Raw genomic sequence first — 13,090 nt, 5'->3', positions numbered from 1 at the left:
CGGATATTAAAAAAAAAAATTATCTAGACGGAGAAGAAAATTGACTGGAAATATTGTATAGGAACATGAAAGCAGAAGGATGAGTGGAAACTAGGGCAACAAGTGCAAAGGGTTTTGTAATATTGACGGGAGAAGGAATGTCACTCATTAAATCTGTAGGCTGAGATTTCCCAAGGGGATGGGGGGAGGTGTTGTACTGGCATCTTTGCAAAGAAAATGAACTCAGAAGCATGATAGATATTAGGCAAAGCAGCTTTATAGAGCATTTCATACACAAGGCCACTCAATGTGCTGCACAAAAGCAAAAACATAACGGTTAACTACATCCAAAAGCAGAGCAAAATAGAATTTACATGGACAATATTTAACAAGACATTTAAAAAAAAATGTTAAAAAAAAGAAATGCAAGTCTCTAAAATTACTATAAGACCATCCTGAGGAATTGATTTTAAAATTCTAAAAAAAAAAATCAGACGTGTGGGTCACAAAGCAAAGTTTTTAACCTTTATTTCAATGCATTAACAATCGGGGTTTGGCAACGATAATTGATTTGTTGACCGGTTGCAGAATTTGAAAATGGATTCAGCAGCTTCTTGGGAGCAAGTATAAAGCCTTTCACCTTTTTTGTTTTGCTTTTTCACTTTTTTTAACAATCTCGAGTTAACGCTTTAATTTTGACAGCCCAAGTTTATCGTTTTGGAATTTTTGAGATTTTGCGATCAGTGATCATTATTTTTCTTCCCTGGGAAGTTCTGAGATGATGTGCTAAAGATGCTAAGCTAAGATATTTTGGAACAGTGTTCGAATTTGGATTTGCGAAATATGCAAATTCATTTTTGAAGTAAATAAAACGGAGCGAACTGAGATAAATTATTTAACCGCGTGATTTAAAAATAATAAAAATAATCTGGAGTTAACGCTTTAATTTTGACAGCCCAAGTTAATCGTTTAGGAAATTTTGAGATTTTGCAATTAGTGGTCATTATTTTTTAAGTGATTTTGCAAGTATTTACGTGCATCTGAATTTTTTCCAAACCATATTATATTCACTTAAGGTGTTCCCCTCCACACATTCATTCTCTCAGAATGTGATGATTTCAAGCCGCTGGCACGCTTCCTAATTATTTCTCACCTGCAATTGCTGCTGAATCCTTTTTAAGTAGACACCGCTTCAATTGATGTCATTTCGTCCCACCAGGCAGAACACAATTTCAACGGCATTGTGACTGAGAGTGTCCTCTTAAAAATTTACTTCCTATCCTTTGGCTTGGCACGGGAGAGCAGGTACGTTTTCTGGATGGTTTTGACATTTTCGTGCCAGACAGTTAAAAAAAAAAAAAAAAAGGGCAGAGAAGCAAATGACTGACGAGTATGTGTGCTGGCCCCCCGACGATAGCAGCTGCCACGCGCCGGCCGGGCTTTTGACCGGCGTCTGGCAGGGAGACGCTCTAATTTAAGCGTTGCTGCAGTGTGAACGCTCTCCGGGCCAGAGAGGATTTGCAGGCTTGGCTCTCGGACTTATCGAGTGACAAAAAAGCTGCTGAATAGCTGGAAGGCTCGCAGGTGAAAATACGTTGCGACAGCTCCATAAACACTGACCACAAAGTGAGAAGAGACCGTGATGCACGTTATGAATAGACTAACTGGCTAATTTGTTTGCACTTTATGTTTCACAATAATGAGTCGCAGGAAGCAATATTTTTTCCGGGAAAGAGTGTTAAAAATTAAATGTTAAAAATCTAAATTCATCATACATGTTTTTTGATACTTGCTGAAAAGGGGTAAAAATATGCCGTGAAAGTATTTGTCACTATTTTAATTGGCGGGCCACAATGGGTTCTAAAATTTGACAGAGGGGCCGGCCAGATGGATGGAGTGTTTTGGTCACCTCACCTCATCGGCGAAAAAAAAATACATTTCATTTTAGATGAAAGTGAACAAAAGCATGACAACAATATATGTCTTTGAAAAACCACAGTATTTAGAAAATAAAACATTAACAAGGTTTATTCATTTAATCTTTTTCAAGTTCGGCGGGCCGGATTAAAACATTTAACGGGACGTATGTGGCCCCCGGGCCGTAGTTTGCCCACACCTGCTAAAGAGTAATGTCCGCAATTTCGACATACAGAGTTAAATTATTACATTTATAAATATTACATATTGTCATAAAAATTATTATTATATTTGGGGTAAATCTGTTATTTTATGATTCATTTGTGCTGCTTTGTAACATAAAAACTTTTTGTTTGTGCTGCTACTGTTTTGTAGTTATTAAAGATTATTTTTTGTTTTTGTTTTTCCTTGTTGTTTTTTTGTGACATATTGAGTCGTAAGCTAAAGAATAAAAAAACAAGTTTTAAAAGTGGACAGAAAGGGGGCGGGGCTTGCCTATCATTCAATAGGAGGTCATTCCAGAGGGAGGGACCGGCAACAGAAAAGGCACGAAACCCGTTGAGGCTCCGCTTAGTCCTCGGTACCTCCAGCAGCATTTGGTCCGCAGACCTGAGGCAGCGGGCAGGTGAGTAGGGGTGGAGGAGCTCAGTTGGAAGCGCTTGAGGGAGGACTGGCTGACTCCAAAATAAATTGTATTACAGTAATCTAGCCAAGATGTAACAAAGGCATGGATTACTGTTTCTATGAGATGCTGGGAAAGAAGCCAGCTGCCTAAAATCTGACTGTCATCTGCATAGCAATGATAAAATAATAAAATGGGAAAAAAAAATAAAGCTTTCCTGCCATTGACGGCTAAGGACGTCAAATAACCTTTTTTTTTTTGTTTGTTTTATATTTGGATGGTATTGAATGAGTGAAAGAGAATGCTTAAGATGCAGAGGAAGGAAATTAAAAGGATTAAGCGCCTCTGAAATAACCGAAAGAACAAATCCAAAGGCCAACAAAGCAAAGAACGACGCGTCAAAGCAAAATTCACATAAAATTCATTGCAGCTGCTTAACAAAAGTGAGTGTTTGAAGGCAAAAAAGCTCATTATTTCTTATCTCAGGGGCGTGTGCTCAACCAGCAACGACCCCCCCCAATTCAAAACTGTGCCCACCTGACCCCGAGCTCACCTCTAAATCCTACCTGAGTGCCCTCCCTCCCGCCATCCACCGTGTAGTGGTGTAATCTCTCTGTTCTCCTCCAAGCAGATGGCTTTGCAAGCCCCGAGCAACCGCTGAACATCAGACTTGACATTAATATTCATGACTTTCTGACACATTTGAGTCACAGTGAAGGAAAAAAAAAACTCTCCACTTAGACACAGTGATGCACATTTCATGGTAGATGAGTGCAAACTAGGTTGCAAAAACAAGTCATGGAAGAATAGAAGCTGATCTAATCAAGCCTTGACATTTAAACTTCCCATAACAGATGGAAAAAAAACTGGGGTCAAGTAGATTGTGACTGAGGATGTAAGTGCAAAGCATTTGGGGTAAAAAAAAACAAAAAAACAAACCTCAGTTTGAACCGACCGATCAAGAACTTCAGAGGGAGGCTCAGTCTCAAGATGACGTTAAGAAAAGTAGAAAAAAACGTGACAACAGAACAAAGAATATTCTCATTCTCAAATAGTCATACGACGACTCAAGTTTCGAAATTATTATCGAGGTCTTAATTGAATCCCCTCTTGGTAATGGTGCCGGAAATGTAAAAAATCATAATGCAACAATTTCTGAACGGGTTATTTAAATGTGGTGAGAAAATATTTCCTGTCAGAAAGTGAGATATATTATTAATTCTTAATTTGAAATTTGCATTTTTATGCAAACTTTTATGTAATGTACTCAATTTACAAATTAAAACAGTCCTTCAAAAAGCTAAATTTGGTGGACATTTTTTTTAAATTGATTTTTATTATATTTTATTTCTAATATTTCATTGTGTAGATCTCAAAACTCAGTCCTCTGAGGTGCAAAAATAAATGCAAATAACGATGCCGATATTCAAAATATTTCAAATACTTTCAACCTCGAGCACCTTGCCGTGGCTGACATCAGTGTAACCGATTAATTTCCGATTTCCTTTACACAGATGATATCACAATATTCACAGGCATATATTGTTTATCCTCTGCAAAGAAAGACACATTAGCGTGGCTTCCTGAAAAGGTAAAAAAGGCTCCAGTATACGACGCACAATTGCCGCAAAAATGAGGTATATCAATTAATTGATTCATTTCTTTATAATTGATCTAATTATTTATTTTTCGATGTACCGTATTTATAAAGTAGAATATTTTAGAGCGCCGTTTTACTCATCAAAAAACACATTACAATTTTTTTTGGCAGGCTACAGCTGATGAACCACATTCCCATTCATGTCAACAAGGGAAATGATGACAAATATGAATCTCATTCACTGCCAGCCTAGATAAAATGAATGTACTTTTTGGCGTCTATATCCGTCAATGGCAGTGTATGAGTTAAACTTGAATCTCAGTGCCACACTGCACAGTCAAGCAAAGTTTCAGTCAATATTTTCATTATTTCCAACAAAACTCAACAACTCTGTGTTTAACTTGCGTCGCGATCTATTTTGAAAAGAGCACATCCGAAAGGACGCACACACACTCACTGCGCCTTCATATGCAAAATGTGAATTTTAAATATTACATTTCGTCGAGGTAAAATGGGGAACCAAGTGGAGCCGTGGAAAATGGAGCGTAAACTCCAGTTCTTCTGCCAGCCTGCAGATAAGCAACACAACTCTTATCCGATGCATGACTAAATGTTCCTCATTAGACAATATAAAGCTGCCCTGGCACAAAATCCTGACCCTGAGCTCTGCATGGCTAACTGCAAAAGATCGCAACAAACCACCGGCGTGGTGCGCCGCCTTCCCCACAGCAGCTGCCCCCCCCCCACCTCTATTAGTTACAATGAAACCCAGATGGGCTCAGCCCCACAGCGGCGTTTGCGTGCGCACCTGCAGATGGAGATTGATAGGCGGCTGTCGATGACGTGCCGATCATCTCGAGGGGTCTGTCAGCCGCAATATTGTAGCAAATGTCCACAAAAGCCGCCACAGGATCGCGCGGCATCTGTGGCCTTGCTCTCGCAGTGCGGGATTATCTGAGCAGTGTGCGCAGAGGAAACAGGTCGGACACAATAAAGTCTCCTCAGCAAATATTGTTCGGGGCAACCTGCGTTCACCTTGAAGAGTGAAAGAACTGATGATATATTCGGAATGTGACAACCGCTGTCACATTTTATGTCCGCTTTCACCACATGAATCATTGATGGGCTACTTTTTTTTCCCCCCACAGTTGAAATGAATCCGGTAAAAGGTATGGACGAAATTCCCAAGCCATGATTAAATCATCAGTGAATTTTTATTTTTATTTTTTTTTCTTTGTAAGTAATGAAATATAAGGGCAAATATTTTATATTATATTATATTATATTATATTATATTATATTATATTATATTATATTATATTATATTATATTATTTTATATTATATTATTATATATATATATATAATATATATATATATAATATATATATTATATATATATATATGTGGGCAGTCAAAATTAAATTGTTAACTGTGGATCTTTTTATGGATGGCGTCTCCTCAACAAGATATAGTGCGTTCAAATGTGATGCCTTTTGTTACGCAAGACGACCTTGCGACTGTCTACACTGCTCAGATTTTTTAAATTTTTTTAAATGATTATTTATTTATTTATTTTTTTACAAGTGATAGGGTGCCTATCTGATTTGGGATGCAACGTTGGGCCACCAGCCAATCTTCTCATCTCCTGCAGAGCATTTTTTTTTTTTACCAAGGCCTGCTGCAGACTATCAAATATTCAATAAAGGTTTATTTCCCCAAGGCAGGTTTCTCTCCCATGCTGGCGGATGAGCTGCACTTTCTGAATGATTGTACATTCTGGGTATAGAATAGAGGTAACTAATGGCGGTTGGGGTTTTGCCCTCTCCAAACACAGGCGGTACCTTTGTCCACGGTGATGGATATTTAATATACACAGATGCTGTCATTGTTCATGCAGGAATAGTTTTTTTCCCCCCAGAGGATCTTGCAGAGGTTATCTGAATTCACAGTTCTAGTGAAGATCTGCTGCATGTGTTTTTTTTTTGTATTTTTTGGGGGGTGATTTATAGTAAAAAAAAAAAAATACATAAATAAATAATGGCAAACTCTTGAAAGAACATGGCCTCATATTTCTCAACTCCTTAAACCTTGAGCTCACATTTGCATTTATTTGCGATCAGATGCTATTGTTCAAATGTGAACACAAAGGGCGTTTGTGTAAGCCTCCGTTCTCATGTTTGGGAATTTGGCAGGCTGCGCTATGCCAAGCTGGGCGTTAACATTTCCTTTAACATGCCCAAGGCGCATCTGACAATTTAGTGTCGTGAAGTAAACTCATCTTTAGACCTGCGTTTAGCCGGTCTAAGTTGTAGTGCAGGTGGTATAACGCGATTTTGGTGGATTTGATCAAGAAGCAAGCAGGGAGATTCTGAGCTATGCGGATGTATGATGAATATCGTCCTATTTCATTCATAAATATGACAACAGCATGGGAGAATCTCTCTAAAATCCATTCATTTAACTTGACATCAATCATAATTTTCACGTCAATGGCGTCAATCAAACTCCAGCAAGTCCGCTTATGCTTCCGTCATGTCTGCTGCTTTGAATTAAAAGGGATCAAGAGGAGCCGCTTCTGTTGGCCGGGAAGCAAGTCATCTGTGTACACTCCCACAACGGCGCAAACGCCAGTTTCTACTTCCATGCGTCTATGAAAATACCAAAATAAAGAAAACTCCACCCATGTGCACAGTATGAGGCGCCACTTTTGCTCACCAAAAGAGGAGAACTGAAGCATGAAAATAAATCGACAGATGATCTGTGGGATATTCTCAGGAGCAACATGACTAAAGGAAGCAAGTTTACAAATCTGAAACGCAAACGAAAGGTGTGGAGGAACCCCAAGGCAGCATTTTCAGCAATCCAAAGTGGTGGTAAGGAGTTGATCATTTCAAAGGAAGCTATCAAACACAAACGTTGCTTGACAGCCATTCAGTCGTCACAAAAATAGGGAGGCTAGCGCACCTGGCAACACCATTTCACATGACAGGAGGATTAAACCTTGCCACTGCAGGCAGCCATTTAGTGAAAGTCTCATGTTTGGCAGTTTCAGAACTCACTTTTGGAAGGAAGTGATTCCAATAGCGGGGTGTGCAGTACACCACAAGTGCGTTATTACTTTGGGGCTATTATTCAGGGATTTGGGATACAGCTTGGGAAAACCGACCAGCAGTTGGCATTTAGACTGGGCAAACTTTAGACGGTCATCTGGATTCGGTAGTGAGGGATCCAAAAAGTAAAGTTCATTCATCATATTGCTTGTATGCCACCTCTTAAAACTTTGCTCATTCATAGACTTTGCTACATTCCGAAAGTGCTTCAAGAAATAAGTCTTGTCAGTTTGACATACAGGTTTGAGGCACAAAAATACATCCGCAGCTACGACCTATTTTTAAAATCATTATTATTATTATCATTTTTTTTTCATACCACACCCTTCCACCTTTTCTCCTGACACTTTTAAATGGCCACACCAGTGGACTTCCTGAAGGAAAGACACATTTTCAGGGTCTAGATATAGCTAGCTAGCTCGCTAGCTGGCTACCTTGCTAGCTAACAGCACGTCGCAACTGCCGTAGACACCTGTTGATGTGAAGCAAGATGCTCAAGCTCTTCTATGGTGGGCGAGTGGATGCCATTTTGACTACACCTTAAAAAAAATAGATAAATGAATAAATCAGAAAAATGACTTTCAGGCTATAGCTCCACAATTCAGGACTGGTCAGGCCTTGCAAACGTTTTCAGCAATTATCTTCAAGCACCCATTATGAATTGAGAAACAAATCTCTGAGTTGGATTTAAAACTTATCTAACCCAAATAAAAAGTCAGACGCCAAAATAAAGTGAGTTTTAGACGCATTCTCGATTTACTCTCAAGTACATTGAAGACGGTACATGATGTCAGCCGTGTGATTTATTATTTTTTTTTTAATCAATTCTTGGAGGCAGCATTAACCTGATCAAGACAATGCTGGCATTGAGAGAGCAGTTAGCAACGATTGTCCCACCAACTGCCAAAATCTGGAGGGGTTCCATTCAATCTACAGTATGTGGTCCACAGAAAAGTCCTCTTTGTGCATCTTCAATGTATATACGTTCGGATTATCCCAGTGGATGTTGCAAAGCAGTCAGCTCAGACAATCAATGTGAAGTGACACTTGCAACAGCAGGCAGTCAATGTCTGTTTGCTCGTTTGACAGTCTGAGACATGGCTTGTCGCACGTGATCTAGCCGGGACTGCGGACGGTAAACACTGCCTGCATACTGAAAATGGATGTTTGTTGCATGTCATGTCATGACAGCCAGAGATGGATATGAATTTTTTCGTATGGACCGGGAAGTGACGAAAGCGGAAAAACGGTGAAAATTAAAGCTATTTGTCAAGAACTGAATCAACTTGGCTCATTTTCAAATCTCCTCTATGGACATAACGGCTGACTGGACAGAAGCGCACAAGGACAAATGAATCACTCTCATCCATGAAAGACTGCCGTTATTGGACATCACCGTCAAAGGCGACGTATTGACTATCGTCCCAGATGGCATGGAGGGGAACTACTTCTCACGCATGCGCAGAAGGTCCGGAGTAGTTGGCGTCTCCGTTAGCTTTTGCGGTGTCTGCTTCCGACATTTTCCGCTCCGACGTGCCGACTTCTAACTTGACGCTACAGGCGGCTGACGTCAGATTGGCGCGTAGAGGCCTTTAACCAGGTGCAAACAATTCAATCCACTCACAAGTTGCGCCCGGTTAGGAAAGCTGGTTGTGTTCTACACCGACAAGACTGACTAAATTTATATTCTGTCATCTTTGAATTATAAATGAGGGAAATCTTTGCTTTATCAAAAAAAAAAATTACTTGTCATGCCATCATTTTATATCTCAATAATCAGTCGTACTTCAAGATTTCTAAAGGTCGGTCAATAACGCTATGACTTTTTTTTTTTTTTTTCTAACGCACATCAAGTGACATTTATACGGAGAGACTCACTCAATCTCAGTTTCTTTACACGCACACACACATTTTCAGATCAATGCTTTAAAGTGGAATGAACGAATTGAACAATGAGAGCAGACAAATGAACCTAAATTTAAAAAATAGTCCATTTCACACACCATGCATTTTCTTATAACCTCATTAGGGACACTTGTCGTCAGACGATCCATTACAACCGCTCTGGTGTAGATTGGAAACAATTATGTCCAACTTTGGCAATTATAATCAGAGAGGCATTCATTGCGCGACATGTTTTGAAAGTGATGCTGTACAACTGGCACTGAGGTAAGCACTTTGTGGGGCAGCTTAAATTGATGCTTAAAAATGGATGTCACAATATAACGTACGTGTTTTTTGAACGTAGGAGGAAGCCGGAATATGTACAAAAAAAAAAAAAAAAACACACACACGCAAGAAGGCCTAAACTGAGATTTGAACCCTGATCCTTATAAATGTGCTGCCCCTAAAACAATTATACTGGTTCCAAATTTGAGGGAATAAAAGCATCAAGAAGTCACATCCAACTCCATAAATTAGTAATTATAAGTAATTATAATCTAACTATTCTCTAAAAAAAAAAAAATTATGGAAAAATTTCTATTCTTTGGGTTATGATAATGTGTCTCTTTCGGGTTGCCGGCAAAAAAGGTTGCGAGGAAATTAATCAGATTAGATGGCCCGTAGATGTAATGGAACTAAGAGAAACGCATAATTACGGCATAATTAACTTCATTTTTATAATGATGAGAATTTCCCGGCAGAGGTAAGTGGTGGGTAAAAACCCTTCAAGTGTACCGACGCACTCGACAAAACCTCATTGGGGGATTTTTTGTTCAATCCCAAAATTTGCATTTGAGAAGCATGACCTTGTAGGTAAAAAAAAAAAATCAACTCACCTCCTTCTCACCGCAGATATTACTGATGATGGAGTTGGAGGCTGGACTGGCAAAAGGACCGAGGACAGCCACCACCCCTTTAGACATGATTTGGCACACTGTGAGAGGAAAGACGAGCGTTATTATTAAATCAACGCAAAGCAAGGTCAAAGGAAATGACATCTTTCTTTTTCTTTGGCTTTTTTTTGCGTGGCGTCTTGTTAGCAAAGTTGCCGGTAAGCACCGCTGCACTTATTTTTTTGGGATGTTCATCGTGGGTGGGGTGCAAGTCGCCACAAGGACGTGGATGGCCCGGCGTAAGCATGCCCATATATGGCACTGGTTGCTAAGATACTGAATAGGTAGTAGCCTGGTGCAGTTTCCTGCTGGTTTGGATGTAAAATAGTAACATACAACGGACAGCTCCATCTTTGGTCTTAATGAGAGTGAGGTTACGTGAAACAAGTAAAACACATGGTTATGCTATATTTTGTTTTAAATAAATATTTCTATTGCTAATTGTTGTAAATATTTCTATTGTTAAAAAAAATAAAAAAATAAAATCAAAAATAAAAAATTTCCACCATTTTTAAAAACCCTGGTCGATCTCCATTTTTTTTAATGTATCGTACGTACTTATTTATTTAATTATTCATTTATTTAATTTTGTTAAGTAAAAAAAAATCTATTTAATTTTTTATAATTTAATTTTATTTAAATTTTTCTTTAAAAACTGACTGATTTAAATTTGATTTTCTGAATGACATCTGCTCAGGGCAGGGGCGGATCTATTCTAGTGTAACACGGGGCTCTGGGCCACCCTAAAATGGTGAAAAAAAATTTCCTTGTCACCTTTAACTGGTGTTAAAAAGAACTCAAAACAAAATAACTAGTTTCTCATTGTTTGATTGGTTGCTTTTAGCGTCTTCAATAAAATCAGCGGCTCTTGCATCCTCTGTATGCGACACTCAAAGAAAAAAAAAGTTCGGACACCCCCGGAGTCGACCTTTCACCTTCTTCCTTTGTCAGTGTTGTTATTGTGCAGCGACGGTGAAGAATTAAAAACCGTCTCCACAGTTCCATCTTTTATTACGGTGACAATTGGAGCGCTGAATGCTTTACGACTGCATTTGCTCTCACGGGAACCGTTGTCAAGCACCATCCCAATTGGATTAGACTTCAGAGATTTTACCTTTGCCTGCGTGAAGAGCTGTTATCAATCTAAGACTGACACATATAGACGGGAGGAGACGGATAATCAGGAGACGACATGGCTGAGCGAAAGGCAGTAAAACCGAAACGGGCGGTGATTTACGATGACATCATCAACTCATCATACATGTTTTATTTGCTTTACCCTTTTTTGGGGGCGCGGGGGGATTGAGTACAAAAATTGTGACTTTTACTCTCTAATGTATACAGACCGTATATTTTAATCTCTCATACCGTTTCTTGTGGGTTTATAATCCCTGGCTTCCAATTAAACTTCTATGCTCAATGAAGCGAGACAGACACAAGTAGTGGAACTATGTTAAGTTTGAATGTGTGTGTGTGTGTTTGTATAAAATGGTTTTGCTTACTAGGGTAGGTGCACAGCATTAACAATGTTGCATGTGCATGTGTGTGTGTGGGTGTGTGTGTAAAAGAAGCAAAAGAGAACGACACGTTTCAGACCTGTGTGGTGCATCCAAAGGCAGTGAATCGAATGATTAATAAGTAATCCCTCCGTCACCCGCGGGGCCCGCAAAGACGTGCACATGTGCACTTTTGCACTTGCGTGTCCGTACACACGTTCATGGCTTGAGCAGATTATCAGATTGAATGACGTGACCGAGCCAACATGTTGAAACACTTCCATAGGCACAGGTAGTAGGTGTGCATGGTTGTCTCTAGTGATGAGAAAATGAAGCTTCAAATTTGCTTCATGAAACAGTTGTTGTATTTTTGAGGCCTCTAGATGGCACTGTTGGTTGAAATAAAGGGTTTCAAAAATGCCAAGTCAGCCCAATGTTGATCAGAGACTGCCATCTACAGGAGTCCAAAAATACTACAACTGCTTCATGAAGCCTGCCTAAAATGAGAAAAAAGCTGGATCAAAATAACAGCACCAATTTGCCCGTCCAATTTAAAAATCACTGTCTGGTTTAACCCCCAAGTTTGAGACTGTTGGCCAAGTCAGAAGGAATTCAGGGATTTCAACACCTATGGGCCATCATTTGATCAAAAGAAAATCTGGACGCATCTCTGCACGTAATGGAAAGTGTGTTTTGTGGTCTGACGAGTGCACGTTTCAAAATGTCTGTTGGACCAAAGAGGAAAAGGAGCATCTGGAGTGAGCGAAAAGTTCAAAGGTCAGCATCTGTGATATTATGGAGGTGTTTTAGTGCCCATCTTGCCCATCTGGGAAGGCACCATTGAAAGTTGAAAGGTACGCACGCATTTTGGAGCAACATATGCTCGCATCCAAGCGACGTCATTTTCAGGGACGTCCATGTTTATGCGTCCCTCTGGCTTCCTCGTAAATGAGTTTAAATAATAGACTGGCCTGCCAGCAGTCCACACGTGACTCCAATTGAAAATTTGTGGCCCCGGCTGGTTGAGTAACTCAATTTTTACATTAAGCAAGAATTAATTCCGGGTACAAAAATTACCAAATGCTTCCCGAGTTTTGTTAAATGTGATGTAATCGTGTTCAAATATGACCCTGTCCGAGATTTTTTTGGAACATATTGGAGCCGTCACGTTCCAAATGAGTGCCTGTTTAAACAAATAAATAAATAATAAGTTTTTCAGTTTTAACATTACATGTATTGAACATTGAAATAGATATGCAAAAAAAATAATAATTTTACACAACATTTTGTCCAGATTTCATTGGAATATGTAATTCACTGGTGCACTGAAGTTGTTTTTGTCGCGCCCTACTCGAAAGCTCTCGAGCGAGAGCCTCTTCACACGCCGTATGCGACTCCCAAAGCGCCAACTGCGGTGGAACTGTCAAAGTCAAACAATCTCGTCTGTGATGCTGGTTGACCTCCGCGTTCAAAAGAAATTCTCTTAAAAGTAATTTGAAGTCACAAAAGTTCAAGACGCATCGTTAA

At 39.4% G+C, this 13,090-nt stretch overlaps 1 protein-coding gene across 4 annotated transcripts in view; it reads right to left on the bottom strand.

Annotated features, from left to right (window-relative positions):
- The window catches only part of grik4 (glutamate receptor, ionotropic, kainate 4), a 246,026-nt gene that overhangs the window by 101,031 nt on the left and 131,905 nt on the right, over positions 1 to 13,090 (bottom strand). For all 4 annotated transcript variants that reach the window (XM_088300430.1, XM_088300429.1, XM_088300432.1 and 1 more), the window contains one exon: positions 10,011 to 10,108. In XM_088300430.1, the coding sequence (XP_088156556.1) occupies positions 10,011 to 10,108 (98 nt within the window). The remainder of the gene's footprint in view (positions 1 to 10,010; positions 10,109 to 13,090) is intronic.

This window comes from Idiotropiscis lumnitzeri, chromosome 7 (assembly GCF_059441095.1).
Source record: "Idiotropiscis lumnitzeri isolate Australia: NSW breed Sydney's pygmy pipehorse chromosome 7, RoL_Ilum_1.0, whole genome shotgun sequence".
NCBI lineage: Eukaryota > Metazoa > Chordata > Actinopteri > Syngnathiformes > Syngnathidae > Idiotropiscis > Idiotropiscis lumnitzeri.
Note: the sequence above shows the minus strand (reverse complement) of the source record. Positions and strands in the feature narration are given on the sequence as shown.